We start from the raw sequence: 18758 nt of genomic DNA on the forward strand, positions 1-18758 counted from the left end.
GCACCACAGAGCGGCTATTTCAACCGCCGGCAGTCTCACTCACATTGTTCGTTCAACCGCATGGTTGGTTCGATCAAGCCATGCCTGAAGCAGCCATACCTGATGTTACTCGCTCATGCATCTCGCTACCTGGACTTGTTTCACTCACTGATCTTGTATCTCGCTACCCGATCACTCTTGGAATACTGCTTCTACTTATGGCTATCTCACCCTGCTTTCCTGCCTTGTTATCCACATGCTATCAAGCCTGTCTCTCTATCGGAACCTCCAGCTATCCCCTTTACCTGGAGCAGACCGGAACCTCGCTACTGATCTCTGTATCTCGCTACCGGATCATTCCTTATCTACTGGACCTCTCTAAACTACTAACATTACAAGTGATAAGTACCCCGCAGGGGAACCCTGCATAACCTTATTGCACTATCTACCTATGCACATTAAGGACTGTTACTACCTATCCATACTATCCTATCATCTGCACTGTTACATAGATTGCTAGCTCTTCAGCCTAATACCATCTATCATCTGCACTGCTGCATAGATTGCTAGCTCTCCTGTCTACTACTATCTATCCTTGCACTGGGTTAGTCTATCCTGTATTTGTCATCTGCTGTCCTCACCACCTGTTAGCATACTCGATACTAACCTATCTGCATTCCTAAATACCATCTTGAACTCTCCTATACAAAACCTATCAAGAGATTACCATCCTTGTCACTGTTCACACCTGTCCCTTCAGCACATCACCTTCATACTATCATATACATCCTATCACTCCAGGAACATCTCATTGAGTGTGTATATATCTGTATGTTGAAGCTGACAGGCCCACGGTGATGAGTCCTGGAGAGTTGGATCTGGTATTCAACACATCTCTACATGACTACTGAGTGGAGATTTTGCAGCTGCAAATCCAGCCTATAATAAAAACGCAGGAGTGTTACAATTAGATGTTATCCGCCTATACCAATTAGAGTTTTTTAGGATATTGGTGCACATCTGTATATACTGGACATTGTCCATGATAACGATGTTGCCACCTTTATCCGCCTGTTTAAGGGTAATTGCTTTGTTGGTGGACAATTTATTGATTGCTTCCCTTTGTGCTTGGGAGATGTTTGATTGAAAAGTGGGACGTAAGTTCAACTTTTCAATGTCTTTAGATACAACTCTCAAAAATGCGTTTATATTCGCATTTTGAATTGGAGGATATGCATCCGATTTTTTGCGGAGGTCATTTATTGCTGTCTTGTGTTCTGTAGACTCAGTGGGAATACCAGCCAAAAGGGAGGTGAGATCCACTCGGTCTATCAGATCTTCATTCTCCTCAAAGAGGGAAATTAATGTGTCTAGAATTGGGTCTTGTTTCTCTGTTTTTCTATTATCTTTATGATAGATGTATTTAAAGTTAAGCTTTCGTGCGAACAAGTGGAGATCTTTTATGATTTCAAATTTATTGATGTTGGATGTGGGACAAAAGTTTAAGCCTTTTTGAAGTACAGAAAGTTCTGCTTCAGATAGCTCATAGTTGGATAGGTTAATAATGGAAAAATCTGTGAAATCATGGGAGGTGGAGTGTGAGGGGTGGGCTAGGTGGGGGGAGGCAACAAGGGTGGTTGAGGTGTGAGTTGTAGGGCTCGTTGGTGGATGAGGTCTAAAAAAGTTTGGTCTTGTAAAGTGACAGTGGATGAATGATGCGTGGGCAAGGCCAGAGAATTAGTGGTGGATTGTGGTGGGAGTAATGTGGGAGTGTCTACTGGTGAAGGTTCTAAAGGGGGTGGAAAAAGAGATAAACCTATACAAAAAAGGTTGGGACTTTGAATGAGAGACATGACAGAGTAAAATTATATCATATTTATTAATGCATAAAAGGAGGTAATGGTGTGATGCACATGTAGGCTGAGATGATGTGGTGACAATAAAGTAATAAAGTACATGGTTTACACCCCAACAGTTGCAATCTCAAAAGAACCAACATGACAATGAAACAGTAATACAGAGTAATATGACATCATAACATCCATTGACTGACGCATTTCGCGGACTAACGCCACTTCTTCAGAGTCGGTGTATGATCATATCTATAACTAAATAAGTATATGCGTATAAGTACATTGCATTGGATGGTAATTAGGAAATTGGGGGAGAAGGGGAAAGAGAGGGGATAGGGAACAAAGTCCCCATGGCCCCAACACTTACCCAGTCACTCCAACGGTGATGGGTCCTGGAGGTGGGGGCATCACCCCAAATGTCTCCCACGGGAGCTGAGGGCATGTGGGGCCCGCGGGCCAGGCGAAAGCGTCATATGCAGAGTAAATTTGTGAAGATATAATAGAGTAGGCAGAGTATATCTAAATAGAGTAAATGATAATAATAATAGGTGAGTAGTTGTGTCTGATACACAACGTAATGATATTAGCTGATGTATGTGAGTGAGGGGAAAAAAAGGGGGGAGGAAAGGATGATGAGAACTTGGAGAAATGAGTGAGGTGGAGTGAAGGGATGTAATGAAAAATTAAATATGAAAAAATTATGGAATGGTCATAATTGAATTAGATATGTAACTAGGTAGCCCGAGTATGTCTATATAAAATGAGTATAAGTATTAACTATCGTAAATGAGTATATATTATATAGAAATTATAAAGCTTACGTCCCACTTTTCAATCAAACATCTCCCAAGCACAAAGGGAAGCAATCAATAAATTGTCCACCAACAAAGCAATTACCATTAAACAGGCGGATAAAGGTGGCAACATCGTTATCATGGACAATGTCCAGTATATACAGATGTGCACCAATATCCTAAAAAACTCTAATTGGTATAGGCGGATAACATCTGATATAGTGTCTAAATTTAATCTGGAATTCTATCATCTAGTCGACACTGCCTATTTAAACAATGTCTTCCCAAAACAGACCTGGGAATTCATTCGGACCAAGTTCCCCATCACCCCGACCTTCTATGGGCTCCCAAAGGTGCACAAAAGCACCACCAATCCACCTGGGCGACCCATTATTTCAGGCTGGGGTCCATTACGGATAATGCAAGCAAACTTGTGGACGCTTATCTTCAACCTTTCGTCCAGAGTTTGCCTTCATTCACAAAAGACACTATACAATTCCTAAACAAAATTGAAGATATGTGGATACCTCCCACTGCCTCTCTAGTCACCATCGATGTAGAGGCCCTCTACAGCTCAATACCCCATCATAGAGGTATTGCAGCTGTCAAACACATCATATCTTGCCAGGGACAACCAGATGCATATAATGAGTTCATTTTGGACTTACTCCAGCATATTCTAACCCACAATGTGTTCACATTCAATGGCTCCCACTACCTCCAGGTACAGGGAGTAGCGATGGGCACATGTTGTGCCCCATCCTACGCCAACCTGTACCTGGGGGAGTGGGAGCAATCATTCTTGAATGATGAAACATTGTCGACTTACACTGACCATATCAATTTCTGGGCTAGATACATAGACGATGTATTTCTCATTTGGGATGGTCCTATAGAGTCACTTCATGCATGTCTTACTCGAATGAATAAAAATGATTTTAATTTATCATTCACTATGAATGTGGATCCTGACCACATTACTTTCCTAGACGTTGAGATTATGCGAAGCAAAAATAACACTCTACAAAGCAAACTCTACCGGAAACCGACTGCAGGAAACACGATCCTCCATGGATCAAGTTTCCACCCAACGGCTCCCCTCCGGTCCATCCCAATTAGCCAATACTTAAGGCTTAGACGAAACTGTTCAGACTCTGCATCATTCCAGACAGCAGCTGATGAACTTCAGAAGCGCCTTTTACGACGGGGCTATTCTAAAAAATCCCTGAAACAAGCATACCGACGTGCTTTATCTAGCGATAGGAAAAGACTTTTGGCTCCTACAACAGCCAAAAATCTAGATAATAGTGGCAAGTTGAGAATTATCACCCCGTATACACATCAACACTGCAAGATTCAACAGATCGTGTCTAAACACTGGCACCTTCTGTCTTCTGACCCAGTCTTGAGTCAACACCTCTCAGACTTACCCAACTTTACCTTTAAAAGAGCACCTGCACTTAAAGACAAGTTGGTCCGCAGTGAATTTGTTGATAGGCTTTCACTCACTTGCTGCAAATATAAAGGGACCTTTATGCGTGGCAGCTGCAAATACTGTGGCTACATGCTTACATAGAAGTGTCCAGTATTACCCAATGGCACCATTCACAAGGCCAAACACTTTGCCAATTGCCGTACCATCGGTGTCATCTACCTTCTATTGTGCGATTGCAAGTGCTTCTACATCGGCAAAACCAAACAGGAGTTCTGGCAACGGGCTTACCGACATATTTTGAGTATGAGGTAGTCCGACCCAGACCTCCCTCTTGGTAGGCATGTAGCCACAGTACACTCTGGCAAAATGCCCAGGATTAAATTTTTAATCCTGGACCGGATCCACCCAGGCCCTAGAGGAGGGGACTGGAACAAGGTTCTCCTCCAACTTGAGCTAAGGTGGATCTACCATCTCAAAGCCACCGAACCCCCAGGTTTGAACAGCACAATATCATTTAAGCCCTTTCTTGAAGGGTTCAACTCTGGAGGGATGGAAACGTAAGGTTTAATCCCCCACTGCTCCAGAACATTTACTGTCCTTGTTTTTTGTGCTTTTCAATTTTCCAACTGTTCAAGTCTATGTATATGCCTTTGAAATCATACATAAAGTTGACAATTCGTTGTATCACATATATCCAACTATCTGGTCCCATAGATTACATCTGTGGTTATATTCATATGTGTCATATTTGCATATTCTGCCATTATACCCTTTGCAGCCTAAATGATTTAATGTGCAACAATTGATTGTGATATTGTTTGTTAACATATCCTTTGCAGCTTTTATGATTCGAGATGTAATAATTGGTTGTGATATTGTTATTCTAACAGTTCTGTGTTTTCTTCCCTCTTCCCATTGTTGTCTGTGTTATTGTTGTGTTTCTAGTGATTGACGTTACCAAACACCTGGTTGGAAACTTGCTGGCGACATATGGCTCCACTCATATATTAACTAATATGGCTCTCCAATTTTTTTTTTTTTCTTCTTTTCTCTATCATTAGCGTTCAGCCACAACTCAGCATACCGCTGCATTGGAACTCTATTTTTGATCCTCTGCACCAGGATGCTTAGCACAGCGCCCTCTGCCACCTGCAGGTCACTATGCTGCCCCCTGTCTCTGGCCATCCCGGCACGGTGAGACACATCGCTTCCTTAGCGATGTACCCCATTGGTCTGTATCCATCTCACTCTGAGCCTGCCCAGGCCGGCGTGTGACCAATCGAAAACCGCAGTGCAGTTGCACTTCCGGTTTCGATCACCGTGCCGGTGGAACGCAGATGCCGGCCCCGCCCACACCTCGTCACGCCACTGCGTGACACACACGAGGTTTGGGGGCAGGCCCGGCACCGGCAATCCAGGAAGCCCTTCCTGGATGCCAGCTGCCTTCCATTCCAGCTGATTTAGCTAAGGTAAAAGCACACCTCTCCCAGCACACAGACAATCTATTTGTCTGCTGGTTGCTGGCTGGAGAGGACGTGCACACTGTTTTTTACCATCTCAAGGTAACTCCTAACATCTATTCACCATTTTGGCTGCCCCTAACTTGGGTTTATGATCATTTTTGTTGCTCTACTTGGCTTAAATAGTCCCACAGCAATTTCCTTATCATTTCCCTTCAATTAGGATACATTTCTATGAGAATCTTTTTTGCCTATCCCTATAGATTGGTGGCATTCATACTGGACAATACACCTATATAGTGAGGCTCCTGGCTTCCTCCTTTTAGGACTTCAGATGGCCATTCACATGTGAGGCATCCACCTGACCGTGCTTCCAGTGGCTTTTACAAACTCGATTAAAACCTATACAGCCATACACCGCCAGACAAGATCCAGCCCAACCAGATGTTTTTAAATTTGTGTACAAGCATGTAAAGTTCAGATGTGATCAGCTATGTAAGTACTCACACTATGTATACCTTATACATCGAGAACTACAGAATTATCTTTGGATATGCAGATTTTATAATTCATGATGTTTACATGCATATGTTTGTATCATTAGAGTACCGCTATGGACTACCCCTGAAGAAGGAGCAAGCATTTTTCTTCGAAACATGTTGGGTTTCATGTTCTAGCGCCACAAGCTTTTTTTTGTATCTGCCCCACGCTTGTACAATGTTTTTAATTTCATTGTTTTTCACTTTTTGTATCTAATAAAGCCAATTTTGTATACATATTTATCTCTCTATTTCCATGTGCCTTAAAAGTCCCAATTAGGGGAACCCTCTTCCTTTGCATGGATATGCAATAATGTCTGGTAGCTTACCTGTTCCTCATGTCTGCATTAAGGGCCAGACTCTTCCTTCTGGCTGCTTTTATCACCTCTACTTCCTGTTCCTGGCCCGCCCAGGTCATCACAGGAAGCCTATATTAACCAGCGCACTGCAGGCCTGCCTTGCTGTTCAACAGTATTAGTTCCTGTTTCCTGTTTGCCGTGTGCTTGAAACTACTCCTCTGTGTACCGACTTTTGCTTGTCTCTGACTATTCCTTTTTGCCTGTTACCCTGACCTTTGGCCTGTCCATTGACTACCTTTGTCTGCCTGTTACCCTGACCTCGGCTTACCCTTCACCATTCTGTGTGTCCTGAGTGGCTGCTTCCCTTCTCTCCCTACGGAGCGTGACCTGGGGGACCCCAGGGGCCGTGACCTGGGCCCAGCTGCAGCTGGGCCCATCCTCACCACTAGAGGCCCTGGTGAACACCTGCTGGGTCTTAGACTCTGCGCCCTGGGGAATCTTGGGTTCACGTTCCGGTCCATCCGCAGCAGTCTGCTATAGGGTTCACTACCTTGCGCTGCACCCCTGCCTCCAACAGGGTGCAGTTGTCACATGGCCACAGGTGACCTGACACTCAGCTTCCTGGTTTGTGTCCTCCGGTCATCTGATTGGCCAGAGGCGTGATTATGTCACTCCTGCACCTGAGCGTGGGAGCCGCCGTTCACGCAGTACCGCCTGCATCCAATTGGCCAGAGGCGCGATTACGTCACTCCCGCACAACGTGCGCGGGAGCCGCTGTTCACGGCACAGGGCTCTGAAGGAACGGCACGGGTAGCCGTTCCTTCAGAGCGCATGCGCCGATGACGTCATCGGCTGCATTACAAGTAAATATCTCCTAAACGGTGCAAGTTTAGGAGATATTTAAAGGCACTATTAAAGGCTTACCTATAGGTACAAGTTCAAAGAGAGGGTTTACAACCTCTTTAACTCATTGAAAATATCTTTTCTATTTAATGCTATGTATTAGTAGCTCATAATACAGTTTTACAGGATCTAAAATAGCTACCTTTCGAATAAAATATACCCTAAAAGTGACATCTTTAGTTGTCTCATAAGGCACATTGAGTGGTACAATGTCGGCAAACTTCTGGATCTCATGTATGACGACATTTGTATAAGGCATCTGTCCACGATGGCTGTACTGTATGTAGATTGTGCTAACCCAACAACTTTGGAGATCTCTTGCTGCACTTTTTCTGGAGGTAATAAAGAAGAGTAAAATAATTAAATTATAAAAAATATTGCCATTATTGCCATTTTTTTCTGTTCCTCCTACTTTGGTAACCAAATGTTCTGATTATATATATATATATATATATATATATATATACACACACACACACACACACTATATTGCTAAAAGTATTGGGACGCCTGCCTTTATACACACATGAACTTTGATGGCATCCTAGTCTTAGTCTGTAGAGTTCAATATTGAGTTGGCCCACCCTTTGCGGCTATGACAGCTTCAACTCATCTGGAAAGGCATCCACAAGGTTTAGGAGTGTGTCTATAGGAATGTTTGCCCATTCTTCCAGGAGTGCCATTGTGAGGTCAGGCACTGCTTTTGGATGAGAAGATCTGGCTCGCAGTCTCCGCTCTAAGACTAAGACTGGGATGCCATTAAAGTTCATGTGCGTGTAACGGCAGGTTTCCCAATACTTTTGGCAATATAATGTATATTATACAGTATATACTGCCTTTAATGCATACATAGTTATGTGAGGCTAGCACACATGATTGACTAGATAAGCTATATTTTACACATCAAAAGGCTGTGCAAGAGGTAGATATCTACCTTGATACTTGTGGGCTAACCTGTTTGTGGATGGTTTTTGAATTAAACATTTCAAAGGAGATTATTTGCAAGCTTGTCTACAAGGGATTGTAAAATGCAGATTTTTCTGATTAGACATCAAGGGTCTTAAGTATTTTTTTTTCATAAATAATTTTATCAAACAAAAGAAATATGGTACAATTCAAACAGGAAGTACATAGCCTCTTACGACAATTATGCATACAGAAACGTAATGAACCCATGTCAAATAGAAAGTAGACAAATAATAACTATAGATTAAATCATGGGACGCGGGAGCCATGAACGGTATTCTATCACAGATAACTTTAGTGCAAGTATAAATTAGAAACAACAAAACTAATGATGTACTAGCAAGTTAGTAGAGATTTCTAGATAGAACACGATATTCCACCAATGCAGTATAAGCTTGGCCCCAGGATTAGGATTGTCTAGGGGAACGTCATTAAGGTCTTGTCCCAGGGTTTAGATAGTAAAATAAGTTTGCTGGAGTAGCAAGGAAAGATTAGGAAAAGCTAACAAGAGGAGAAAAAGAAGAGAAATGAGAGAAAGTGAGAGAAGAGAAAGAGAAAGAAGAAAAAAAAAAAGGGGGGGGGAAGAAAAGGAGTCTTGTACCTCACTCCTACGCCAGTTCAGAGTGACAATCTTCCTCTCAGGTCGGCCTTGAATGTATTGTGACAGTATACAAATCTAGCTCCTTAAAGAGCATAGGACCGATATTGCTCTGTGCTTTTGAAGTGGGACCAGCAAGGCCAGGTAGTAGAACATTTTTGAACTCTTTCTTGAAAAATGTGAATCAATTCCTCAATTTCTTCCATTTTGGAAAGTCTGGTGAACCATACTCTAATCGTTGGTTCCTGTGTAGATCGCCAGTGTTTAGGGATGCACAATCTTGCCGCATTCACCATATACTGTACATGGCTAGTGATTTAAAATACACTTTTTTAGATAAGGACGTGCAGTGTTGCAGTGTAGTAGAAATTACTCAGGGGTGTAGTCTAGAGAAAAGGTAGTAATTTGGTGTATAAGCTTATGTACTTCCTTCCAGTATGGTTGGAGTAGCGCACAATCCCACCATATGTGGAGCATTGTGCCTTCGGCTTGTCCACATCTCCAGCATGTATTGGGTATGTTTTGTGAGAATTTATGCAGTAGGGAGGGGGTCTAATACCATCTAGTTGCTATGTTATAGCAATGTTCTTGTATCGCCACATTCAGAGAGCCTTTGTGAGTATATGCACAAATTGCGTCCCATGCCTTGTCTGTAAAAGGTTTTTGTAGCTCCCTTTTCCCAGGCAGTTCGAGATGGATCTTGGATGGGAGAAGACTCTCTCCGTATTAGAGCGTATATATGTGAGATTAGATGTCTTTGTGGGAATTGTTGCTTGCATAGGGTCTCAAAGGGGGTGAGCTGTCTTGTCCATATGTTGGGGGATGGTTGGGCTGAAACAAAAAGCCTAATTTGTCTATATATCCAGAAGGAAATTATAGTGTACGGGAGATGGATACAAGGTTCTCATAGGGGAGGGGGGTACTTTTTGAGAAACATTGGTGTGCTAGGACTTCCTCAAAGGGCCATTCTTGTCTCAAAAAATTACCTGCCAGGCCCGGAGAAAATTACAGATTTCCCCTGAGGGTGGTATGGGGCCCTGGGGTGGAGGACAGGTTTGATTCCCTAGTCGCCTATCTATAGGCTGTTAGAGCGGGGTAGATAAGCGGGTGTGTCTTGATTACTGCTGGCCAGTGGTGGTATGTGAGCCAGGGTTATGTATGCAAAGGGATTCGCACTACCAAACTCTCCAAAGCCACCCAACTCTTCCTGTGCTTATGAATATGCCAGTCAACAATCCGCGTCAGATAGGAAGCTATATAGTATTTATAGAGTTCTGGTAGACCAATTCCCCACTCGGACTTTAGGCTCATAAGACGGGCGTATTTGATGCATGGGGGTGCGTTACTCCAAATAAAGGTCGAACAGGCCTTCTTGTATTGTGAAAAAAAGGTTAAAGTTGCGGGCACAGATGTCATTTTTTAATAAACATACCCCCGGGACAGTCAGGGCTAGCACATTCCACAATGGCTAGCCTCTGATCTGTCCCGGTTCGCACTTACCTTTTAGAAGAAATACTTACTTATAAAATTTCTTCCACAGCGTTTCCATCTCTCTTGTGGGCAGCTGAAGCCGGCGCGGTCCTCTTCTGTGTCTTCTTCCGCGTCTTCTTGTCCCAGAATGCGCCTGCACCGGCCCCTCTCGTCACTTCCGGTGCGGCGCCGCATTCCTAAACAGCTTCTGGGCATGCCCAGAAGCTGTTTAGCAGGGGAATGCGGTGTCGCCCGGAAGTGACGAGCGGGGCCGGTGCCGTCGCATTGATTCCTGGGAGCGATGACTTTCAGCTCCCAGGAATCATAGCGAGACAGGAAGTGACGGGGTGAGCCGCGGCTCCGAGGGAGGAAGTACTCTGAGGTGAGTATTTACGATCTTCAATTAAAAGGTGAGTAAACAAAAAAAAAAAATAACTATCCAATTCCTTTTCAGGTGATCTCGAACTAGCGGAGGGGCACAAAAAAAAATATAGTTTTTGTGCCCGGAACTCCGCTTTAAAGGAGTGTGAATTGGGATAGTTTGTATTAGATAAAGCAATCGGGGGAGAACAATCATTTTGAGCAATGCTGCACGGCCAAACCAGGAGACGTTTAGGCCTGCCAATGCCTTTAAATCCGCTTGTACCTTTGTTAAGGCCATTTGGAAGTTTCGACTATACAGGTCCATGATCTTACTGGTGATCTGTATCCCCAGATAAGTAATGGAGTCCTCTTTCCTGGAAAAAGGAAAGGACTTTTGACAGTCACAGACTTGCTCTTACGGCAAAGAAACATCCATTGCATGCGATTTAAACCAATTGATTTTGAGGTTTGATAGGTACCCAAATTGCTCAATATCCTTCAGTAAATTGGGTAAGGATAATCGAGTTGACTGAAGATAGAGAAGGATGTCGTCCGCAAAAGCAGCGACTTTGTACACCCTATCCCCAACTGTAAGGCCTACTATGTCATGATTCAACTGCAATCTATTCAGTAGGGGCTGTTAACACAAAGATCAGTGGGGACAAGGGGCATCCTTGATGTGTCCCATTGCTTATAGAGAAGGTGTCGGACAGGTGTCCTTTAGCCCTCACACTCACAGTAGATGTGGAGTATAATGCCATTATGTGGGACAGCTTACAAAACTCGAGCCCCACTGCCTTCAGCACCTCCCGCATGTAGTCCCATGCCACCCTATGGAAGGCCTTCTCTGCATCAAGGGAGAGGAAGAAGCCCTGGGTCTTGCATGTTTTAAGCCAGTGGTGGAGATTGAGCGCACGGATAGTGTTTTTCCGGGCCGCCCTACCTGGGATGAAGCCCACCTGATCTAAGGAGATGAGGTCCGGTATATGTGGAAGAAGCCTGTTGGCCAATACCTTGGCATACAGCTTGATGTCCACATTTAGTAGAGATATGGGCCTATAGTTTGAAACGAGTGTAAGATCCTTACCGTCTTTTGGTATCACAGTGATGTGAGCATCAAGCATCCTTCCCAGCAGAGACCTGGGGATCAGAGAGAGCTTCGAATGTCAACACCAACTGTGGTAACAGGATGCCAGAGAAGATTTTGTAGTACTTGAGGGAAAAACCATCCGGGTCTCTGGGCTCTTGCCGGTTTCATTTGAGTAATGACCAACTGTATTTCCTCTAACGTGATCAATTTTTCCAATTTGCTGGCCTGTTGAAGATGAATCGTCTTAGGGCTGTATTGTGCCAGAAACTCTTTGATTAATGCTGTGTGCTGTTGCAGCTAAGTTGACCTTTTGCACCATGTTAGCTGTTACACCTGTGAATAGGATGTAACATGAAACATGGTGTAAATGCCCCGCCCTCACTCTGTCTTTATTCCACCTATGATCCACCGATCACAATTGCATTATTTTGCAGGCTCCTGTAAAACAAATAAATGCACGTTTTTTTATCTGCAAAAATATGTGCATGTATTATTTTTTTAAGTGAACGTAGCCAGGGCTGCTGATAAGGGGGTATCACTGGTCCTCCTGTGTGGGGCCTGGGCAGCAGGGGGAACCAGATGTGGGCAGGACAGAGAGGGGGATTGGTGCGGGGGGTGCAATTACAGGAACAATGTTCTCTGTGTCTCTGGCTTCAGCAGCTGAAAGCCAGAGAAAGAGAGAAGGGGATAAACTGGCTTTCAGCTCTTGCAGGGATAGACACACAGAACAGTTCCTATAATTTCCCACTCCTATGCAGGGGGGTTAGGGCCAGTAGATATGTCATGTTCTGAATGAACACAGCTAGTGATCGATACCAATCATGCACTGCGTTCATTCATAACTGAAGCATAATAAACTGTGTTTACTATGCTTCAGGTTATGAATTAACAGGAGCCTCTGTGTCCTGTTCATTCATCTGCAGTGCAGCTGGGGCTGCAGAGAAAATAACTGAAGAATCTGTGTCATCAGTTCATTTCTCTGTTTCAAATCTCAAAGGTGAGATGTCAGGGTTCTCCTTAGGCCAGTGTTTTTATACCTTTTTTTCAGTCAAGGCACCCTTTAGAACTGTGCACAATCTTTAGGCACACCAGTCTGAAGGCTCGTTCACACCAGGATATGCGTCCAAGCGTGCTCACTTACAGTGCCTTGCGAAAGTATTCGGCCCCCTTGAACTTTGCAACCTTTTGCCACATTTCAGGCTTCAAACATAAAGATATAAAACTGTAATTTTTGTGAAGAATCAACAACAAGTGGGACACAATCATGAAGTGGAATGAAATTTATTGGATATTTCAAATTTTTCTAAAAAATAAAAAACTGAAAATTGGGCGTGCAAAATTATTCAGCCCTCTTAAGTTAATACTTTGTAGCGCCACCTTTTCTGCGATTACAGCTGTACGTTTGGGGTATGTCTCTTATCAGTTTTGCACATCGAGAGACTGAAATTTTTGCCCATTCCTCCTTGCAAAACAGCTTGAGCTCAGTGAGGTTGGATGGAGAGCGTTTGTTACCAGCAGTTTTCAGTTCTTTCCACAGATTCTAGATTGGATTCAGGTCTGGACTTTGGCTTGGCCATTCTAACACCTGGATATGTTTATTTGTGAACCATTCCATTGTAGATTTTGCTTTATGTTTTGGATCATTGTCTTGTTGGAAGACAAATCTCCGTCCCAGTCTCAGGTCTTTTGCAGACTCCATCAGGTTTTCTTCCAGAATGGTCCTGTATTTGGCTCCATCCATCTTCCCATCAATTTTAACCATCTTCCCTGTCCCTGCTGAAGAAAAGCAGGCCCAAACCATGATGCTGCCACCACCATGTTTGACAGTGGGGATGGTGTGTTTAGGGTGATGAGCTGTGTTGCTTTTACGCCAAACATAACGTTTTGCATTGTTGCCAAAATGTTTAATTTTGGTTTCATCTGACCAGAGCACCTTCTTCCACATGTTTGGTGTGTCTCCCAGGTGGCTTGTGGCAAACTTTAAACAACACTTTTTATGGATATCTTTAAGAAATTGCTTTCTTCTTGCCACTCTTCCATAAAGGTCAGATTTGTGCAGTATATGACTGATTGTTGTCCTATGGACAGAGTCTCCCACCCCAGCTGTAGATCTCTGCAGTTCATCCAGAGTGATCATGGGCCTCTTGGCTGCATCTCTGATCAGTCTTCTCCTTGTATGAGCTGAAAGTTTAGAGGGACGGCCAGGTCTTCGTAGATTTGCAGTGGTCCGATACTCCTTCCATTTCAATATTATCGCTTGCACAGTGCTCCTTGGGATGTTTTAAGCGTGGGAAATCTTTTTGTAACCAAATCCGGCTTTAAACTTCTCCACAACAGTATCTCAGACCTGCCTGGCGTGTTCCTTGTTCTTCATGATGCTCTCTGCGCTTTAAACGGACCTCTGAGACTATCACAGTGCAGGTGCATTTATACAGAGACTTGATTACACACAGGTGGATTCTATTTATCATCATTAGTCATTTAGGTTAACATTGGATCATTCAGAGATCCTCACTGAACTTCTGGAGAGAGTTTGCTGCACTGAAAGTAAAGGGGCTGAATAATTTTGCACGCCCAATTTTTCAGTTTTTTATTTGTTAAAAAAGTTTGAAATATCCAATAAATTTCATTCCACTTCATGATTGTGTCCCACTTGTTGATGATTCTTCACAAAAATTACAGTTTTATATCTTTATGTTTGAAGCCTGAAATGTGGCAAAAGATCACAATAAATTGTTGACTATACTACACGATGATGGCCCTTTTCTTTACATGAATTTGGGGAGCAATATCTGGATAAAGTGTGGGGCAGTGGATCGTTATCTTCCCTCCGCTGACGGCCTATAGAGGTGCCCATCTCCCAGGACCACTTATAAGGCGAATTAATACTCAGCTTCTGGTGAGTGGGGAACTGAGAGGGGAGCACCTACTCACTAGGACTGAGCACCGGCACTTTGTTTAAGCACGTGGCACTTTTATGAGCACAGAGACTTTCACTTTAAGATTATTGGAAGAAGAATTTATGAACTATATAATTTATGCACATGAAATTGATTTTGCAGTACTGTATTTTTATTCACTATTTATTGTTATTTAACTGTTGGTATTCAGTTTGTTTGCACAATACCTGAATGCATATTTTTTGTATCATAATTACACAAAACACAGTCTTTGCACGAGCACTTTAAATATTAAGCTAGCACAAGTATTTATTTGATGTTAAGGGTTTCGGTTATAAGCAGCGCAGGTACTTAGTGTTTTTAAAAGATCGCAAAGTTCAAGGGGGCCGAATACTTTCGCAAGGCACTGTATTTGTGTGTTCCTGCATATTACATAGATGGTAAGGTTGAATAAAGAAACTACTCCATCCACTTCAACCTGCGTGGGTGTGTGTGTTCATGTTGATATCCCTGTATATTGTGTTCACTAAGATGCACATCTTGATAGAAAACTATCAATACTTCCTGCTGACACCACCGATTGGAGAAGAGAGTTCCACATCCCTATTGCCCTGACAGTGAAAAAACCCCTACGCAGCCTAAGGGTAAACCGCTTCTCCTCCAATTTCATTGAGTGGCCCCATGTCTTCTTATACTCCCTGAGACTAAAAAGTTTTCTTCCTACACTGGGATCACAATTCAGGTATTTGTATATCGCTACCATACTGTATCTCCTCTCAGGCGTCTCTTCTCCAGGGAGAATACGTTTAGTACTGTATTCATTCTTCATAATTAAGGTCCTCCAGTCCCATTTTTAATTGTGCTGCTCTTCTCTGGGCTCTCTCCAGTTCCCTCACCTCCCTCCTCAAGATTGGTGACCAGAACTGGTCACAGAACATACTCCAGATGTGGCCGAACCAGAGTTTTATGAAGTAGCAGGGTTGTCGTTTTATCTCTAGGATCTCTTTATATCTTTAGAAAAAAGGGAGTAAATGCATGAAGGTAAAAAAAAAACCTTCAGCCTTTACCTTTGCAACTACTTTTAAATACACCCTTGTGAACAAGGCCTTATTCTTCTTTAGGGTGTGCTTTTAAGTTTTTAGGGGACACCATGCAAAAAAAATGTGTTTGGGGATACGCCCTTACACTTACACAGATGTAAAATTAGGAGCAGCCACTGTGTCCCAGTTGACATGAATAGGATTGTCTGCATGAAGGTGTACAGGACACCTGTGCATACCTGTGTGGGTAAACATGGCCCTCACGAAGGTGACTATATTTTCCTTCTTCACCATGTTGCTTGTTACAGCTGTATGTAGGGTGTAATATGTGATATTAGTGCAAATTCCCTCAGCGCTCCCTGAGACAGTTTACAGGGGTTCTCTTTCCCAACGGCTGCTGTCACTTTTAAATTTTGCGTGGCTCAGAAAACCGCACCATTCATTCACAGGGATCTGTGAATGAATGAACTACATGTCCCGCCTGCTGCTGCATTAGACAGACTTGTAGTGTACTCATACCCAGCTTCTTAAATGAAAGGCCTTACCCAGAGAGCTGGTGGAAGAGTCTGTGGAAGCCTGACAATGCACCCATCATCCCCTGATCATAGCTGCATTACTTTGCAGCAGGTCTATTTTAGGTTTTCAGGGGACCCCAATTAATAAAGAACAGCATGGGATCCCCCTGAAAATCAATACCAGACTACAGTGGGCTCATCCATAGAAGGAGAAACCTTCCCTCTCATTTTTTATGGATGTACAGTATTGCATTTTTTCTTTTCCCTTTCCACTTGGGCAATATCGGGGCTTGCATGAAGTCCTGGCCAGTTTTGGGCAGACTCTGCAGAGCATCAGATCTTGCCTTTTTAGCTGACCTTTCTCCATCAGCAGGTTGGTTGAATCCTTTCTCATGGCCTTTTCTATGCTTCCTTCCCCTTTTCTTGTTGTCCTGAAATCTTCCCCTCTTTGCTGGTCAGCAGGTATGTTGACTCCTGGCTTATCACCTCTCCTAGGTTTCATTTGTCATTTTCCTCTTTGGAAGTGGAACTCTTTACATCTCTCTGATCAGAGTTCCCATGATTGCTGCTTTGCAGTGTCTTCCCATTTTGGGGATATAGTTGAAGTGTTTCCACCTTTAGCCCAGTTGGTGATACAATGTGCTCAGCCATATGCTGTGCAGAAGGTTCCTCTTGGATGTTTTTTTGGAAAAACCTCCTCTCTCCCCATATATGGGTGTGGTCTGTTACACTTCCTCTGTCCCCACTTCATTGTGATTTATTCAATGATTTATTATAGGAATATAAGATAAATAATACAGTACTAGTACACAGAGCTCTAGACAAGCGATGTGCTCAGTGTCTGCCGGTACCGCCTCAATGGTTTTTCCCTTCCTTATAAGACAGGCAAAGCGTCAGGTCGCCATGGCAACCCCACTGTGACGTGTACAAGGATGCAGAGCAGAAGGTTAAGGTGGACTGTGGTTACTGTGGACGATGGGAACGGTGCAGTGCTGGATATTCTTGTTCCACCTTAATTAGCTGTTGTTTTCCTCTACCCTTCTATATGTAATTAAAAAAACTTCGCAGCAAGCACGATATTTTTTTATTTATTTTATTTTCAAAACCGAAGAGAAAAGTAAAACAACAAAAAGTGGCAGTCCCTGAAACTCGGGTATGGGTCCTGAGGAGTGTAGGAGACAAAACACTTAGGGTGAGCTCCGTGTTCCGGTGACAGCCGTAACGTCAGCACACCGCTACAGGCAGGCTTGGGAGGTCTCCCGTCCGCTTGGCGGAGGGGGGTGACGTCACCACACCTGGTAACAGCGGCAGGCCGGAATCTCCCTCTCCAGGAAAAAAAAAAACAGGAATCGAGCTGGGACAGGGGAGGAGCGCGCTGATTGGCCAGAGCGGAGGCACGTGACGTCCGAGGGCTCCGAGCTGGCGTTCTAGGCTTCGTGGAAGGTTAGGCTGCGCTGCTGGCGGCGGCTTGTCAGCACTGTGTGCGGGAAGGAGGAGGAGGAGAGGACGGGAAGTGCGGGAGTGGTCGCTCAGCGGAGTGGATGGGCTGAAGGAGCCGACAAGACATAGTGAGAGGCCGCCAGAGAGGGGACTGCCTGCAACGGGGCAGCAGCATGGGTGAGTGCAGAGCTGGGGCCTGGGAGTGGGGGGCACACCTGGACTGTCACATGACCACCTGAGAGGAGGGGGTAACTTCTTAACTTCTTCCATTGTACGCAGGGGGGCGCATTTCACACTTCATCTATAGGGGGGGGGGGGCTCATCTACACGACTGCTGTAGTGGGAGAAGGGGGCTCAGAGTTCTATAGTGGAGGGCCCCTCTACGTCTCTATAAACTGATCATAGAGGGGCCCCACTGTACACATCTGAGTCCTCTTCATAGATTTCTATAGTGGAGGGCCCCTCTACGTCTCTATAAACTGATCATAGAGGGGCCCCACTGTACACATCTGAGTCCTCATCATAGAGTTCTATAGTGGAGGGCCCCTCTATGTCTCTATAAACTGAACTCAGGGGCCCCACTGTACACATCTGAGTCCTCATCATAGATTTCTATAGTGGAGGGCCCCTCTATGTCTCTATAAACTGAACTCAGGGGCCCCACTGTACACATCTGAGTCCTCATCATAGATTTCTATAGTGGAGGGCCCCTCTATGTCTCTATAAACTGAACTCAGGGGCCCCACTGTACACATCTGAGTCCTCATCATAGATTTCTATAGTGGAGGGCCCCTCTACGTCTCTATAAACTGATCATAGAGGGGCCCCACTGTACACATCTGAGTCCTCATCATAGATTTCTATAGTGGAGGGCCCCTCTACATCTCTATAAACTGAACTCAGAGGGGCCCCACTGTACACATCTGAGTCCTCTTCATAGATTTCTATAGTGGAGGGCCCCTCTATGTCTCTATAAACTGAACTCAGAGGGGCCCCACTGTACACATCTGAGTCCTCTTCATAGATTTCTATAGTGGAGGGCCCCTCTACGTCTCTATAAACTGAACTCAGAGGGGCCCCACTGTACACATCTGAGTCCTCGTCATAGATTTCT

The 18758-nt window shown here is 44.1% G+C and overlaps 1 protein-coding gene across 4 annotated transcripts in view; it reads left to right on the forward strand.

Annotated features, from left to right (window-relative positions):
- Positions 1 to 17671: 17671 nt before the first annotated feature.
- The window catches only part of CD2AP (CD2 associated protein), a 246503-nt gene continuing 245416 nt past the window's right edge, over positions 17672 to 18758 (forward strand). For 3 of the 4 annotated variants that reach the window (XM_082251736.1, XM_082251738.1, XM_082251737.1), the window contains exon 1: positions 17673 to 17821. In XM_082251736.1, coding sequence (XP_082107862.1) covers positions 17818 to 17821 — 4 coding nt within the window. In that variant the 5' untranslated portion in view covers positions 17673 to 17817. Of the gene's footprint in view, positions 17822 to 18758 lie in introns of all 4 variants that reach the window. The other variant, XM_082251739.1, reaches the window with a different exon arrangement.

This window comes from Pelophylax lessonae (genome assembly GCF_965119305.1).
Source record: "Pelophylax lessonae genome assembly, chromosome: 3".
NCBI lineage: Eukaryota > Metazoa > Chordata > Amphibia > Anura > Ranidae > Pelophylax > Pelophylax lessonae.